The following is an 18,206-nucleotide window of genomic DNA, read 5'->3' on the forward strand; positions in this document are numbered from 1 at the left end:
CACGTTGCGAAATTATGAGCCAATGTTTAATATATCAAGTCGTAAATAACCGACGGCCATAACGGCATTGCGTCCATTTGGATATTAGCAGGCTCGTTATCGGAATAAAATACTTATTATTATTTCCTAATGCGATGGAAAGCCCGATCCAATTACCGGCTGCGATTCAAGCTCGCCGAAAATGGTGACGCGTGGTATTAACGTTGAAAATTCGCACGTACTATATTCCCCGGTGTAAACGCGAGCAAACGTTATCGATCACGAATCACCAACGAAAATTAATCCGGATCCCGCTGGCTCCAGTCCATTATAACTGGAATTTCTTCGTTCCCTCACAGAGCAATATTACTACGATTGATTGCAGTCTATTTTTCAATTCGTGACGTAATAGTTGTAGACGTAATTAGACATGTAGCTGTAAGCTACAAGATGAATTTCTTAGATGTTAAATTTTTTTTTTTTTTTTTTTTGATATCGATCAAGTTTTTGTACGTTTTAATAATTACTTCACGTTAATTGAACTAATGATAATACGTTTTATAAATCATTCAGATATCTCCCGAAAGGAAAAATTTCTCTTTCTCTTTCTTATTGACCCGGTTATGGAAATGTAGATCAACGCTTTCGACATTTCGAAATTTCCAATTTTTCTCGAATTCTTGCCTCGAACGTGAGAAAACTCTAATTTGAGAAAAGTATCGAGTGCTGAGTAAGAACTTTTAACTACCCAAGTTCGAAGATTTCTAATTTAATCTTACTTCTTGAAAAGAGAAGAATTCTTGTCGAATCGCAACAGTTAAACGTTATACGTTGCATTTAGACAACTGAACGCGACATCATCTCGTGCTTTCGAGAAAAAAAGAAGAAAAGACACTAAATCAATTATTTCGCAATCTTTTTAATACACCATACAACGCTTGCTTCTTGAAACGTTTCTCAAAATAAACGGAACAAGTAATTTATGTAAAAATCTCTTATAGAGGGAAGAATTTATAAAATTTATAGGTCATAGCGGAGTTCTCACCATGATTTTTAGATGAAACGAATTTATAGAATACAGTGGAACTCTCGTTATAATTTTTAGATGAAACCACTACGCAACTCCCATTATTTGTATTTTATATAATAAAATACTCGTATTATTTGTATTTTATAAAATATACTCGTATACTACTAATAATACTCGTATTATATTTATTACTATAAAATAAATACTAATAATACTCTATAAAATATAAAATAATATTACTATAAAATAAATACTAATAATACTCGTATTATTTTTATTTTAAAACTACGAAAACGCGAAAGAATCCGCTAAAAGCATTATCTACATATGGGTAGCATAACGTCGCATCAACTCACCCTGTACATTCGCTTATTCACCTCGCAAACCGGAAGGGGGTTTTATTATTTGGCAGTTACGTTCCGACGCTGTTCGAGCTGCAAACTAATACACAATGGAACGCGTCGATTCTAATAACGAACCGAGATCACGCAAAATAGTATTACCAATTGTTTAGGGCACAACTGGCCGCCTTCTATCCGGCTGTTTCAGAATATCAGCCGACGGCTATGCATCGATGTCGATGCAACGCATCGTTACTAACAAGTTCAATAAATTAATTAATATCATCGTTAGTAGACCAATAAACCGATACCGTCCGCTGATAAAATGAACAGACAGTTGAAGCACGCCTACGAGTCTCTTCCATTATTTCGTTGCTTCGTTACTCCGATGCATTGTCGGAGTGGCAAGGCCTAGAGGGCCCTTCAACCCTGTCACTTATCGTTTCTGTTGTTTCTTCTCGTTCGTCCTCCCTCTCTCTCTCTTTTTCTCTCGTTTTTCTATTGCACGTACGTATACTTTCAATTGATTCGACTTTAAATGTACTTCTATTGTTAAGATATCGAGAGATAGATAAATGAAGAACGATAAATTAGATTGAATTAGTTCTTTAAATGTTTTGGAAAGAATATCGAGTTGAGATTTTTTTCTTCGAATTGACGAAGCAGGTGCAAAATTGTTATATGTGTGATTTATTATTTATGTATTTTAGTAAATTTTTAACGATCTGTCGAGATAAATAATAAATGTACCTGTGTTTGATGACTCGTCATTACTACTGATCGCTGCAAAGAAGATTTAAATCTCAGGTCAGAATATATTAAGTTCTAAAGGGGTTGAAAAGATAATGATAAAATTTTCCACGCGACGTTAAAAATAATTGAAGAAGGAGGGGACATATTTGACACATTGACGAATACGAAAATTCATTATGTGAGAATAAAATATTGAAAATTCCTGAAATAGCCTCTCGTTCCACTTACTATTAAAGAAATAGTATTGAAAACGTAATAAACGAACTGCCAAAACAGGTAAAAAATAAATGGCCGGTATTTTCTGTGTTAAATGTAATTTAAACTTGAAACTTTAAAGTGACACGATAAAGGGAGAAAAATTCAATTACTCCTCGACGATTTCTAAGAGTGTACAAAAATAACACGAGCAACATACATATGTCGGTTCACTCGTCGACTTTGGTAACGTCATTCGATTCTAATTAAATACTTGGTCATTAATACATAATACTACTTGACTATATTCTGAAATAGCATCGAGAACGAACGCTTCACACACTTTTGCTTTAGTTCAATAACACCGATTCAAAAAAAAAAAAAAAAACACGTGAAATCGATCAAACTAACGATTTGTATATTTTCTGCTTTTTTTCCTTCCTTATTTTAATTCATAAATTTTTGACACCTTCTACTCCAGCTTGCAAATTTATATAAGCGAATATAAAATTTAACAGAGTTTTCCACTTCTTTTGGTTTCGTTTGTTGAGTATCAGCGTGAAGGAAACAAAAATGGATTTCGGTGAAATTCGTTTTAACGTAACTCGCCACGATATCTCTTCTCAAAGTGATCTTTACTTGGATAGTATTTACACTGTAACGTGAGAAAGACTCGGATAAAGTATAAAATATAGCGCTATAAATTTCGCATCTCGAATATCATCGCGCTTAACGCAATTGTTAATGTATTTTCTAAAAGTATCATTTATTTTCTAAAAATATAATGAGAAAGACAACTAATTACTTTTCAAATCTGTAACTCGAGATTCACTGTTTTGGTATTTCGTTACGCTTCCGCAACTCTGAATATTATTCAGATTAACGTGAATTGAAAGAAATGGACAATTTAACAGTACGAGTAAGTAAACCTTTCATGAAGAAAAATTCCATTCATCGAAAGATTAATATACTTTATGAAGCAACCTTCAAGATACGCTGCTTTCAATAATTAATTATCTTTTGTTTCGCCCCTGGTATTGTAAATACTATAATAAGGAAATTCGAGAAAATTTCCTATCTATTGTGTTACTTTGTACAATACTTTGCGAAATGACGACAGCTTCCAAAAAGTTGAATTTCCACGGCACAAAATACACAGTACACTGCTCCGCTTGCACGGAACATTGTTTGAATACGACAAACTTTCACAGTTGATTATAGATTATGACATTAAACATGCGTGTAACATGTCAGCCGTTATTGATTTTGAAATTAACTAACCCAAGGTGAATGATTGAGATCTGATCGTGGATAAAAGAGCCTGCCAGTCAGATATTGTGTGCGTTTCGTAAATGATACGCCGCCATTGTAACGTCGGGCTCTCTGCGAAATCATTTTCAAAATAATAACGTGTCTGTATCCCATTACCATCTGGAGCAATCTATTCATAATGTGAACGTGTTGCAATTATTAATTAAAACGAAATGCGATGAAAATCGTTTTCTCGTGGAAATAGTTGGAGATTTTCGTCGCAAGGATTTACAATCTTAAACGCATTATGGGAATTGGGGATAAATTAGAATGTTTTTAAAGTGTGAAACTGCAGATGACGATGATACAATTTTCACTCTTGCAAATATAGAAATTCCAATTGCGTAGGATTGCAGTATGCAGTTATTTATACCAAGTCAATTTAAATTAATCACTGAATGAAATAACCTGAATGAAATAAATTAAAAAAAAAAAAAAATCCACCCCGCCTGTTATTTTTACCCTCCGACACCCACGTATTTTACATGCTCGCGTTGAATATTTTAAAAACATCGTTTTCGTTCTGGATGAACTGCAGCGCAGCGTTGGTAGCACCTGTCCTTCCATTCCCGAGGCGATTCTCCCACTAATAATAGATTCGACGACATAATTTTATCACCTTCGACCGTTCGACAAGTTTTTTTTTTTTTTCTCCCCAGGATGAAATAACCCTTTGAACGGTCTTTATATTGAAGAAAACAAGTTTCCGTGCAGCACGTGCAACGCGCGTTCCGAAGTAACGATCGAAGTGAGATTGGGACACCGCGATCGAGCGCGCGCCGCGATAGGGGGATGAAATCGGCGATTAATAATTCGACCAACGGGGGCAAAAAATAAATCACGATCGTGATAAAATTGTCACGCCGAAAATAGCCTGCGCGAGTATCGGAGATCGATCGTGCACGAGCCGAATTGCCGATACTTTGGAGAGCAATTTGCAAAATGGACCGAGGGTGGGAAATTCGACCGAGTTTAGACGCAACGAATCTATCGATCGGCGAATTATATTGATTGAATCAATTAGTTATTCAATTACTTCCACGATCGAAATATTCGACGGGAGGTGAGACATCTAAAATGTATAAAAAAAAACCATGGATTTTATACAAATTGTTACGTGAGGCGTATAGTATAAGATTTGATTGGATGATTGTCGGTTGTAATGTGAGATCGGATACTTTCTTAAGTGATTAATCTAAAACAGTATATTTTTAGGTTGCAAATAAGATGAGATATGTTCCTTATTTGCACATAAAAGTGATGTGCGGTACAAGATAGAAAATACAAATACAAAAATCGAAGAACAAGATTTTTTTTAAAATAAAACGAAGTTTTATTTTTCATAAAAATATCACCACACATAGTTATATAATCTTCGAAATTAATTTGTAAACCACTCCTCCATTTGGATGAAAGAATAATTTTTAGTTACTATAATAAATTCGAAAGGAGAAGCAAAATTTAAACAAAAATTTGACGTGATTGGTTAAGAAAGATATGCTTCATTCGAAACGTTCACCTTAAAATCGTTGGAATAAAAAACATAAAGTATCTAACAAGCTGGAAATCTACAGGCGTGCAATTACACACGTAACCAAGGTGCATACATTCGTAGTTAAATTAGAGAGAAACACACACAACTCGATAACCAATCCAATCGAATCAACTTTTCAACCACTCGAACCACCTATCAATTTCAATACGATTTTCATCGAATCTGCTGGTTATATATCCTCAGAAACGCGCTCGTCAGCTCATCGAATTAATTCCCACGATATAAATTATTCCGACTTATTCATACGGGTTCAACTTTCATTTCCGGGCGACGTCGTCGAATCTGGATTACCCTCCTCAGTTTCTTCGTAAATTATACAGACACGGATGCGTTCTGATTCGTATTTTCATATCTTTGAATTTCCATATAAACAGATAATTATTCTGTTAATTTCAATTTTCCCTTTTCTGCATGGCGATTAATTCCCTCGATAGATAGCCACGATTTCGTGTAGAAAAATGTTAAATTTGCGGCGGGGTTGAAGGGTTAATACGACGAATTAATATAACAAATACAGCAAACATTGAATTACTGCGCGGAAATATACGAAAATACGTTGAATTCATATATCGATCGTTGTAATTAACACCTGCTGTCTCGGGAATAAATGGACAACGAATTGGTGCCAAACGATAATTCTGTTAACGTTTAAAATATAATACTTATCTGTTGGTTTCTTAATAGAGAAATTAATTTTTCTAAAGTATCTATATATATATATATATATATATATATATATATATATATATATTTATTTATACAATTATAATATAAAATATCTGTATATATTAATCTATATATATTTATATATATTAATTTTTCTAAAGTCTCTCTCTCTCTCTATATATATATATATATATATATATATATATATTTATACAATTATAATATAAAGTATCTATATATATTTATATATATTAATTTTTCTGAAGTATCTATATATATTTATATATATTAATTTTTCTAAAGTATCTATATATATATATATGTATGTATGTATGTATATTTATACAATTGTAATATAAAGTATTTATATATATTTATATACATTAATTTTTCTTAAGTATCTATATATATTTATATATATTAATTTTTCTTAAGTATCTATATATATATATATATATATATATATATATATATATATATATATATATATGCACTCTGTGCAAAGAAAAAAGGAATCGGAACAATAAGGAGAAAAGTTCACACAGAAAAATGTCGTCAGTTCATTAACAACAAAAGTCAACAATTTTTTCATTCGTTCTTGACGTTCTCTCACATTCCATTTAAAATCCACCGGGATTTTCCGGGAAAGAAAATGAGCCACCGTAGAGGGGAAGAGAAACGGGTTTCGAATCGATTCTACCTTCGGTTGCGTTTGGAACGATTTTAGGCGAGTTTTATTAATTATCTGGCGTTAATCTTGACCAGCGATCGTCGCGTTGGCCTCTTTTGTAAACGCGATAAAGAGGTTGGCTGCGCGGGGGGCCATATTCTACGTGGCGTCGTACGACTACGAAACTTCTCGTAGCTCGTTTGTACGCCGAGCGCATTAATCATAATACGTCGCTTATTAAACGAGACCCGTCGTCGTCCCGTTGGCCGCGGCAACGAGGTCAACCCCGACTCATAGCCGGAACACAGCCCCTGACCGACCCTCGGTTAATTTCGAGCCAACCCCGCGTGTATGTACGTAAACGTGAACGTGAACATGCGTGTGCGCGCGTGTCACGCCCGGTATATTACGTTCCGCGTGCACATCGGTTACAATTAAGTCGGTCTAGAAACCAGTTGGACGGGGCCAACAGACTGGCAGATTGTTCAGTTTTGAATGTTTCATGGGGCGTGTGGGAATTTAACAGCGGGATTTGAGAGGGATTTAACTTTTCTTTTCGTTTAAGTTCCTTCCGTTCCCCGTGTATCTTGCAGCAATTTGTCTTGCAGCGAGATGACTTTTTTTCTTCCTTTTTTTTTTATACAGCTTCTGCGGCTTCTCTCCTCCGTATAAATAGACGTGGAACACGTACATATATTGAAAGTATCGCGATGAAATCTCAATCTTTGTTTTGTACACGGGATGAGAGAAATTGAGAATTAATTGGGGGGAGGGGGGAAAGTTTTGGGTTTCATTGCGAGAGCAATTATTTGCCGATCTTCTTTCCAATCGTAATAAAAAGTGATTTTTCCTTTATATGTATATATATGAGAAAATATTTGAAACTTTTAACGAGTTTAAAGAAAGTACCAATTTTTCAAAATTTTGGTTTCTTCTTAATTGAACATATTAATTAAGTTTCTGTATAACTGTCACGTATAAAATATATTTATTACATACAAAATTGGTTGACATACAAATTAAAAAAATAAAATATATTTATACATACAAAATATATTGGTTATTAAGAATGCTAATTATTTTTCAATTTAATTAATTTTCTTTCTTCTTTTTTTTTAATTTTTCGTCAGAAGATACAGCTGTATGGACGATCATTGACATTCAGGGGTAAAATAGATTCTTAATAATTTGAAGAGATTGAGAAGCTTTCAAGTGATCGAAATATCGAAAGTTACGAAAGCCTGAAACTCAGGGGGAGTGGGAAAAGTTTTTAAACACGATTTTTAATGGTTAAAAACTTCTGAGAGATTGAATTTGAGAGACTTGGAGGAAGATTTGAAAGTAGGGATTCGAAGGTTCGAGGGTTTGTAGATTTGTATAGGTTCGACAGATTCAGAACGTGTTCAACGATTCTTTAAAGATTCGGGCAATTGCGAGAAAACTTCAAGGAATTAAAAAAAAAAAAAGAAAGAGAAAGACTTGATCAACTCGAAACGGTCGAAAGATTTTCAAAGCTTAAACATTGCAAAGATAAAAGAAAGTTCGCCGATTCGAAAGATGAGAATGAAAGCTCAAAAAAGATCTCAAAGACAGAAACGACTGAAACCGATAATTCCATGTAGCGATTCGCAGTGACATAAAATTTTCCATCCTGCTCCAAACGAACCTCCTTTTTTTTCTATTTAAACTATCGAGGATTTCGTATAAAATTGAAATGTCTATCGACTTCTTTAAATATTTAAATTCAAGTTAACCTTAAGAACATCATCGGTTTCGTGAATTTTTTAATTTTAACTTTTCAGCTTTCAGCTCTCGAGTTAATTTAATTTAACACTTCTCAAATAGTCGGAAGTCTGTATCTTCAATATTGTTCATTTCTTGCTAAATGGAAATTCACATAAAAACAGAAATGATTGGCTCTGATTTTAATTTCTTCATTTACTGCGGGTAGATATTGTATTTTTTATTTCTCCGTGAATTCTTTAATTTCTTATTTCAAGGAACTTCTTTAATTCCTATATCTCCGTTCAAATTCGTTTAAATTCATATTATCGGCTCTGTGAATTTCTACTTTTCTGATTTTTTACCTGTCAAATTGACTTACTAACTAATTCAATATTCTCCAAATAGATTCAAATCGATTCTCAGTATTGTTCCCAACCAAAATGGCTGCGTGCAAGAACGACGAAAATCACTCGCTAATCCGATGAATCTTCCCAGAAAGAGAGGAAAAGAAGTTCTCGCTTGTAAACCGGGCATCGCAGTCGATTTTCATTCGGTCGATTCGAGATGTATATTATACTTCGCAAGCGGCTCGCGTGCTTCCCGTGGAAACAATATTTTTTCGCTTTCTTGGTAGGGGGAGGAAAAATATAATATCTCGTGGATATCGGTCCAATGTCGACATTCGACCAAGATGGAAAATAAAATTGAATTATGCATTGCTTCGTTGACCTAGATAGGTACGATGTCGAAGAGAGGAAAAAAAGTCTCGCACGGAAATAATTCAGCATCAGCTGGCACCGATTTGAAAATTCTCCCCTGCTCGATCGATACTCAACGACGTTTCTTTTCGAACAAGCGTCGAGAAGATGCATTCTCCCTCTCCATACATCGTACAACCCTGTTAACGAGACATTCTATTATACGTGTTTCTCTCTATTTTCTTGTAACATATATTGCAGTTTGAAGTATGTAGCGCGTATACGTTTGTATGGGAAAATTTAATCAATCGTATTTGGCCCTTCGTTTGTTAAATTCCAACAAAAAAATTCTCATTCCACGTAATAATTTGTGGTAAAAGCTATATTCTTCCTTCGGAACTAGATTTTATAAAAATTTTTCCGTGATATTTTGAACTTTGCTTCAAATTTCACTGCACTGTACTTTCTTTTTTTTTTTTAATAATATAATTTTTTTTAAATTATTATTTTATATTAATATAAAATTATTATTATTGTATTATTTTTAAAAAAATTTTTTTTTAAATAACGAAAAAAGAAAATACGAAGAAAGATAAATTGATAATTACTAATAATTACTTTTCTTTTCATTCTATTATCTGCTATATCGAATCGAATTCATTACAATTAAAACTTCCTATTTGAACGAATGATAAAAAGATTATCTTTAAGCGAAGAAAATAGAGAATTCGTACTATATCTTTGCGAAAGAAATATTAAAAAATATATACCTTACAATGAAACATCGCTCGAGTCAAAAAAATTTCAGGTCCGTTTCGAATCGCACGATCTCGTTTTTCACATTTTTTTTTCTTTTTTTTTTCCCCGCTTCATTCCATCTGCAATTCGGTATTTAACGGTACCCGCTGCAAATTCATTGGAAAATTTATACGAAATATTTCAATAAACCGGTGCGCTTCGTTCAGAATTTTTGAGGAATCGCTCTGTCCGACAGATTGATTGAAAGCGATACCTTTTTATTTGGAAAAAAGAGAAGCAATTATATGATACCGTATAACGAGGAAATTAATTTCTAAAGACAAACCTACCCGTGATTCGTGCGCTCCACTGTTCCGGTGAACATTCTATTATCTGATATATATACGCGGAAAAAGTAAATCGAGGTGATTCTATTGGATTTTTTGAAAATACAAGGCTTCATTTTTTAAAAGCGAAGCTTCGCCTGAATTGAAATATATAGCGAGTATTTCTGAATATTAGCAGTTGCCCTTGTTTTCATTAATACTTTCTATCGAATAAAACAAATATGAATTCTAGAGTAATTCACCGTGAAAGAAACACGTCACGTAATGTCGAATAATAATTCCACCCAGCATTGTAACAAAATACCACTGTTTGCGTTTCTGTCGTCCTCCATCAGAAATCTCACGCAATGTTAATTGATTCGCCGTGCAACTAATTAATTTTCTAATAAATTAATGAATTAAATTAAATTTCATAAATTAAATTAAATTGAATTAATTTCCACGAAAGTTAATAAGTTAAAAATCACGTTTCTTGTTCGTGCCTTTATAATGTTCTATACTAGAGTCTTAAAAATTCATGTTACAAACGCTGTCATCACGCTGCACGACGAAAAAAAAATTGAGAAACGCTGAACTGAACTACAAGTGTACTAACAAGAAAAAAAAAAACACTGTTCCACAAAAAAGAAAAAAGAAAAATTGACTCCGAGTTAATCTCAGAAATTCGTCAGCAAGAAGGGCACCCGCCGATAATTCAAATCTAATACAAAACGGTGATCGACTCGGAAATGAAAAGCAAAAGGCTGAACTTGCAGAACGAACCTCGACGTTCAAATTAATTACGCTCAGATTCGCTTGCAATAACGTGCACTGTCTCGGAATTAGGAAAGCCTGCATTATCTAGCGCTGAATTTCTCGCACTTTCTCCGAAAGCGAAAAGCAGCTCGATAACTCTTCCGCAACTCTTGCAACTTTCGAAAATTCCCCGATTGTCGATAGTCGACAGGGCTCGTATAAGGACTCGTACGTGGCTCGTCAGAGTAGATAATGGCCGAACTATAACACCGAAGAGAAATTGTACGAACAGTTATCTCGTAAGTATCGTTGCAGATGCATAGTACGGCGAACGTTCGCGAAGTACTTTCATCGAGAGTGGCTTTTGTGTGCCCGTATTAGGGTACGAAGTCGATCGGGAAGAAAATAGCTCGAATGCATAAGAAATTCTTGCTGAAACGAAACGGGGAGCGAAGGATGTGATATTTTTCAAAGATATGATAAAAAAGAAGTTTGAGAGATAAATGGTAAGGAAATGAACACCGTGTGTTTGAAAAAATAATATTGCGAATAAATATGTCAGAACAGATTGGTGTCGTTTCAACGTAAAGAATATAATATTTAGTAGGTTGTTAACACTTTCTTGTAAACTTTTATATTACTGTATTCTGTATATGGTTACTACTATTTCTGAATGATGATTTTGAACCCATAAGATTGATCAAATCTATTCCTAATAATTAATAATGTAATCATAAATACACGTGTACACATATCGAATTTGATTTCTCTCGTATCGAATCAATTCTTGCTTTTATAATTCTGGGTTTGCTTGTTTTCGATTTGTACTAATCGATCTCGAAATGACAAAACACAGCGCTCTGTATCTATAAAATAAATCGTCGAATATAAAAGTTGCAAAACAATGCCGTTAAAATTAGAAATCCAGGTTTGTTAATTTTACCACCAGTTTAGCTTCTCTCACTCTTATAATACGTAGTTTTATACTAATAGGTGCAAACTTTTTTTTATCATTAATCAAGTATGAATAATTTCTACAAGAAAAACTTTCAAGGAATATCTTTTTGTAGAATCAGCAAATAAATCTGTAAATTTAATTTACATATTAAGAAACCTAACAATAATGTAATTTACTGTGAGCTGTATGTACATACATTTACTGTTTAAATATCATTACTTATATATAAACTTTGAAAAATATCGTCAAATCGAATAAGTTGAATAACTAAAAATACCAATTTTACCATATTAGTTTTAGAATCATTGCATATTAACTATGTACACTAGTACATACATTTACTGTTTAAATACTTACATGAACGTTGAAAATTCTATCTCGTCAAGTAACAAAGTTAGACAACTAAAAATACCAATTTTACCATATCAGTTTTAGAATCATTGCATATTAACTATGTACACTAGTACATACATTTACTGTTTAAATACTTACATGAACGTTGAAAATTCTATCTCGTCAAGTAACAAAGTTAGACAACTAAAAATACCAATTTTACCATATCAGTTTTAGAATCATTGCATATTAACTATGTACACTAGTACATACATTTACTGTTTAAATACTTACATGAACGTTGAAAATTCTATCTCGTCAAGCAACAAAGTTAGACAACTAAAAATACCAATTTTACCATATCAGTTTTAGAATCATTGCATATTAACTATACACACTAGTAAATACATTTACTGTTTAAATACTTACATGAACATTAAAAATTCTATCTCGTCAAGCAACAAAGTTAAACAACTATAAATACCAATTTTGTCATATCAGTTTTAGAATCATTTTATGTTAACTATGTACACTAGTACATACATTTACTGTTTGAATACTTACATGAACATTGAAAATTCTATCTCGTCAAGCAACAGAGTTGGAAAACTAAAACGTACCAATTTTATCAGTTTTATCACTTTATTTATAATTTTATCAGTCTTAGAATCGCGTCACAATATTCCACCACGCGCATCTGTAACAATCACATGTTAAAAAAGTGAAACCATTGTAGCTCAGTTTTCTAATTCCAAGATAAAGGTAAGCAAGTGTTCGAACAATTTTTGTGCGCCATTTATTTCGAACAGCGTCGACGAAAACCGTGACGAAAGTAATAAAAAAAAAAAAAAAGATAATAAATTACTCTGGGAAGCGTCGTTGTTCCTCGATGGATTAACACGGCATAAATTCGCGTTATGTTTCCGTGTATGCGACCGTTCAGTCGCTTTATTTGCCGAGCGTTTACATAAAGGCGATAAACGGATCGATCGCCGTAAATCAATGAGGGACGTCGGAGGCGGCAGAAGTGGCGCCGGTAATGGTTGTACGGGACTATCTTGCCGTTTTAGAAGGCTCGTTTTTTCCCTATCGTTTTTCTCCGCGAACGACATTTTTACGATCCCTAAATCCAGTCCTGAGACCTGAGGAAATTAATCGCCGATCGTGCTGGTATATATTCGGTATCCTTGAAGGCTAGATCGATCCCGACTATTGAGCTATGCCTCTCAGACTTCTCTCAGTCTCTCAGCGATGCATCGGCAAGCTTTCACTCTCGACTATCTGCCGATCGATTTATCCTCTGAACCATAATCTTTTACCATACTAACCGTATCTGATGAAATTGACCGACCAAGTTGGAAATCGTTGATCACTTGAAGATCAATGTCGTGCAGATTCGACCGTGTAATTGCGAAATTGACAACTTTCAAAGAATAATGACATCGTCGTTAAACTATGCCAAATGAAATAATCTTGAAACTATGCCAAAAATAATAAATAGAAATTAAATAAATGATAAGAATACAAAACAACAATTTGCATTGTATTGTAATATTTTTTTTCGTATAAACCCTCAAATAATATAGTTAGGAATAGTACAGTTAAGTTAGGTTACAGACTGTAATAATGTGTATTATTATTAAAATTTTATTTTTAAATACATTTTTAAATACATTCTCCATGATAGAGATTACTACCAAAATTCGATTAGATTACAAAACTCGAAAGTTTTAAATTACAAAAGATTAGAGTATATTACAAAGATTAGATTACAAAACTCCAAACTCGAGTCGTCATAGTCTTCGCTGACAACCAGCTAAGAGCGAACAATTTCTTCGCATTTTCGCTTAATATCAACGAATAGGAATCGAACGAACAGGAAAAGTAGGAGCAACGTTGTGCCCAACGATGAGAAACGTCCGCGAGACTCGAAAGCAATCCGAAAGAATTTCCCAAGTGGCCGTCTCTTATTTTTATATTATCTCACATCGTATGACACAGCATCCGGTTCGAAACGAATGGGATTTACCAACGGCGTATCGCTCGAGACAGAGAAATCGCGGACGTTCAATTTTCAACGAGGCCGGCTCGACCATAACGTTTGTTGGATTTGTCGAAGCAATATCGCGCGATGAAAAGGGATTTCTCTTGCCCTCGGAAGACGCCGAAGGAGACCGATGAATCGAGGCTATTCGACGCTCGAGCAGCCTTTGATGCAATCCTATAATCGCTTTGAACTTTTCCACCGCTGTCTCCACGCGTTAATATTTGTCAGCAATTTTCTCTCTCTCTCTCTCTCTCTCTCTCACACAATCGTGCTCGTTGATATCGGCGGTATTCGAAACGTTGAACGATCTTGTTACACGATCATTCGAGAGGAGAAACTGTTGCAGGAGGAAGGATCGAACAGTATAGACAAAAGTCGAGTGTTGTGAAATTCATGTTAATTGGGGTGAACGAACTTGCTGACGAAGTTGACGAACGATGGAAAGCAAAGGGATGCTAGTTGAAAGCTCGTGATGTCGTCAGTCTGTGAAATCTTTGGTTGTTACCTCTTCGTCGATTTGGCTTTGATGCTCTCATTTTGTATTAATAAGCTTCGGCATTAGGAAAGCGAGGAAACTTGGAGAACCGTCGAGCGCGATGCTGGGTAACTTATATTGGTTGGTTGACACAGACGAAACTTTTATTGCTCCGCTATACTTTGCTATACTATATCAGTCGGATAAAGTACATAAGGAAGTATAAATGTGTCAAGGATTCGCAAGACAGGCGTTATTTTTCTCTTGAAACTCTTTCGAAGGGATTAAGAGAGGGGTCATAACGAAATTTCGGGGAAAGAAATTAATTGGTATTTGGATTTTGTATTTTGAAATGTTGAAGTTTCGATTGCTTTCGAATTCTTTCATTTTTACTACAGTATCTTTTTATCTTTCAAGATTTACACTAGGTTAGAAATGGTTTCTGCAAATTTTTACTTCTGATGTTCCTCTCTAATATTCTAATAAAGAAAGTACTAAGTGCCATTTCTCCCTTTTCTCCAGGGCTTCTTCAGGAGAAGTATTCAAAAGCAAATAGAATACAGGTGCCTGAAGGACGGCAACTGTTTGGTCATCAGAATAAGTCGGAATCGCTGCCAGTACTGCAGATTCAAGAAGTGCCTAGCTGTCGGCATGTCCAGGGATTGTAAGTGACCATTTACACAAGTATTTACTCTGTTAAATCACTCGAATCGTACAAAGAAAAATTTATGAGGGCGTTATCAAAACAATAATATTTATTACTACTTTTATAATAACATACGACTATTATTACTTAATTAAGAAAATATACTTATTAAAAAAATATACTTAGAAAGATATACTAAGAAAATATACTTATTAAAAAAATTTAAAATATTAAGAAAATATACTTATTCTTTCTTCAGTTTTCCTTTTTCGATTACACTTTTCGCAACAATTTCATACGATCGTAATTTCTTTTACATCTTTTTCATTATTCTCCAAAAAATGTAACAACGAAACTTCAAATAAGCCTTCTGAATTATTATTATTGCAGTGGTAATAATTATTAACGGCACGTAGATAATTTGAAATGTCGATTTATTTCTAGAAATGATGACACGCATGCACATGACGTGCCGCAAATTTATTAATACACCGCATGTAATAATAAATCTAAACGCTCAACAAGTATCCACTTATCCTGTACACGATGTATCAACATCATAAATTTCAATTTAACGCGAGAGATGTGACAATGGAATTTAATTAACTCGTCTCAACCCGATCGGCTGTGTAAATTTTGTTTTATTTCGTTTTGGTTTGTTAATTATACACTGAGAACTTAATGGAGGTGAAAAACAAAAAAATGATTTAAATAACAGTAAACATAAATTATGAAACTTCATCTTGGGAGTACTTGCACTGTAATATTCGAGGATCTTCGAGAATATTTTCCCAAAACGTTTGCGTGGTACAATTTCGTAAAAATATTCCGTTTTTAGCCATAAACATTTTACATGCATGAACATTTTACAAATGTTCGTATTCTTATTTTGAATTAAATTCTCTTCTCTTGATTTAAAAATCTATCTTTAATTTATTTGATGAAGTTTAGTAATGACAGAATTAAATATTGATCGATTTGAAGATATCTATTTATCGATTCTGACATACTATATTTGAATTCACACGTATACGCAAAGTTTCCCTGACACTTTTATATTTTCTCATTCGCTGTAGTAAATTCTCAAACCGACATCATATTTATTACCACATTCTGTCATAAAGTAAATCGTATGACATAATCACACTCTATGATAGAATAAATCATTAATCATTAACAATCTTTTATGTAAAATACATTTTATCTTTTATGTAAAGTACAATACAAAGTATATCATTAGTGGTACAGTAATTACAATTAAGAAGATTAATAATCCTACGAAATTTTTCATTAATTTTAAACCGGTATCGTATTTGTATAGTATAATCGCATTCTAGAGTAAATTATATTTATATTCTATCATAGAATAAATCGTTAATAATCTTATACTGTAAAATAGTATAATATCTATTAATATTTATACTATAATATTATGATACTATATAATACTATAATATCTATATTATAGTATATTATAATATAAAATACTATAAAATACTATAATATCTGTATTATAGTATATTATAATATAAAACTCTATATATAGTAACTATATTATTAACTATATATCAACTAATTATAGTATATTATAGTGTAAAATACTATAAAATACTGTAATATCTGTATTATAGTATATTATAATATAAAACACTATATATATTAACTATATATCAACTAACTATAATATCTATATTATAGTATATTATAGTATATGTTATATATATATATATATATATATATATATATAATGCTATAATATACTAATACCTATACTATAATACTATACCTATACTATAATACTATACTTATACTATAATACTATAAAATCTTATAATATAAAATACAATATAAACTCTCATAATCTTATAATATAAAATACAGTCAAATATGTTAAAATGACCACCAATGATCCAACAACTCCAATTAAGAAAATTAACTCACTGCGAGATTATTGTTAGATTGCCATCAACTTCATTCGATTGTCGTCTGTTTCGTCTGAAAGTAATTTCTTTTTAATAAAATCTGAACACATAATGAAGCGCAGGGTGATGTCCGAGTTCTTTGCCGCGAAAGTTGCAACCTCGAGGTTCGAATTTATTTGCAGCGGGGCACAGACTCTTTATATACCCGGTGGCAATAACCGGGCGCGCGTCTTTCAGTTTCCGGGGAATTTCTGGCATCCGTCGAGTAGCGAGGGCGGATGGTAAAGTAAACTGAAACGAAGTTGCGTACATAATTAAACGTCAAAGTTTCATCGCGCAATATGCGGTGGGTGTATAATAGGAAAACCGTCGGCGCTTGCCGGGTTCGTATTGTCGAGCGAAATCGTAATAAGCCTCCGCTAGTCTTGTGATCCGCTTAAGAAGCGGATGTAACCGGGATAAAGCTGGCCCCGAAACCTCCGCGCCCTGTGTTGTCCGGAGTAATTCTCTCGAGCATCGTGTAAAATATTAATCTTTCGTAAATACGCAAACCGCTTTTGAGACAGAATGTTAACACGAATTGCGTATGGCCGTGTGTGTTGTGTGTAGAACGTCTAGAAACACATTAGATCGGTGCACGTGAAGCAGTCTGATTTTCTCGAATAGAATTTTAAGTACACGCACAGTTCCTTTGAGCCATATAATTTAACTTTGAAGAAGAACTTGTACGTAATTCTTCTTCGTTGTTTTTTTTTTTTTTTTCGTTTACGTTTCGAAGTAATTTTTATACGATTTTCCACGGATTTTCCTTTGTAATTTTATTGCAGTAGGTTATTTTTTTAAATCGAGATAAATTTTATTCAGTCTATTTACATTTTAAGTTATTATACTGATATTTTTTGGGGGGGAAATAACAGAGAATATTGGAGAATATTGACGTCGCTGGTTATATATTAATTTGGCTGTCAATTTAAAAGGTATTAAATGTTTTAACTTTGGTGTTAACTTCGGTTTCGACTTTAACTCTATTCAAGCTTGATTTATTTAAACCAATAACGATTGCTGTATAACCGAGTTAAATC

General features: G+C 33.3%; 1 protein-coding gene across 1 annotated transcript in view; it reads left to right on the plus strand.

Moving 5' to 3' along the window:
- The window catches only part of LOC122532532 (ecdysone-induced protein 78C-like), a 35,899-nt gene that overhangs the window by 11,533 nt on the left and 6,160 nt on the right, over positions 1-18,206 (plus strand). The window contains exon 3 of the mRNA XM_043661347.1: positions 15,079-15,220. Coding sequence (XP_043517282.1) covers positions 15,079-15,220 — 142 coding nt within the window. The remainder of the gene's footprint in view (positions 1-15,078; positions 15,221-18,206) is intronic.

Source organism: Frieseomelitta varia, unplaced genomic scaffold, assembly GCF_011392965.1.
Source record: "Frieseomelitta varia isolate USP_RPSP 00005682 unplaced genomic scaffold, Fvar_1.2 scaffold_458, whole genome shotgun sequence".
Lineage (NCBI taxonomy): Eukaryota > Metazoa > Arthropoda > Insecta > Hymenoptera > Apidae > Frieseomelitta > Frieseomelitta varia.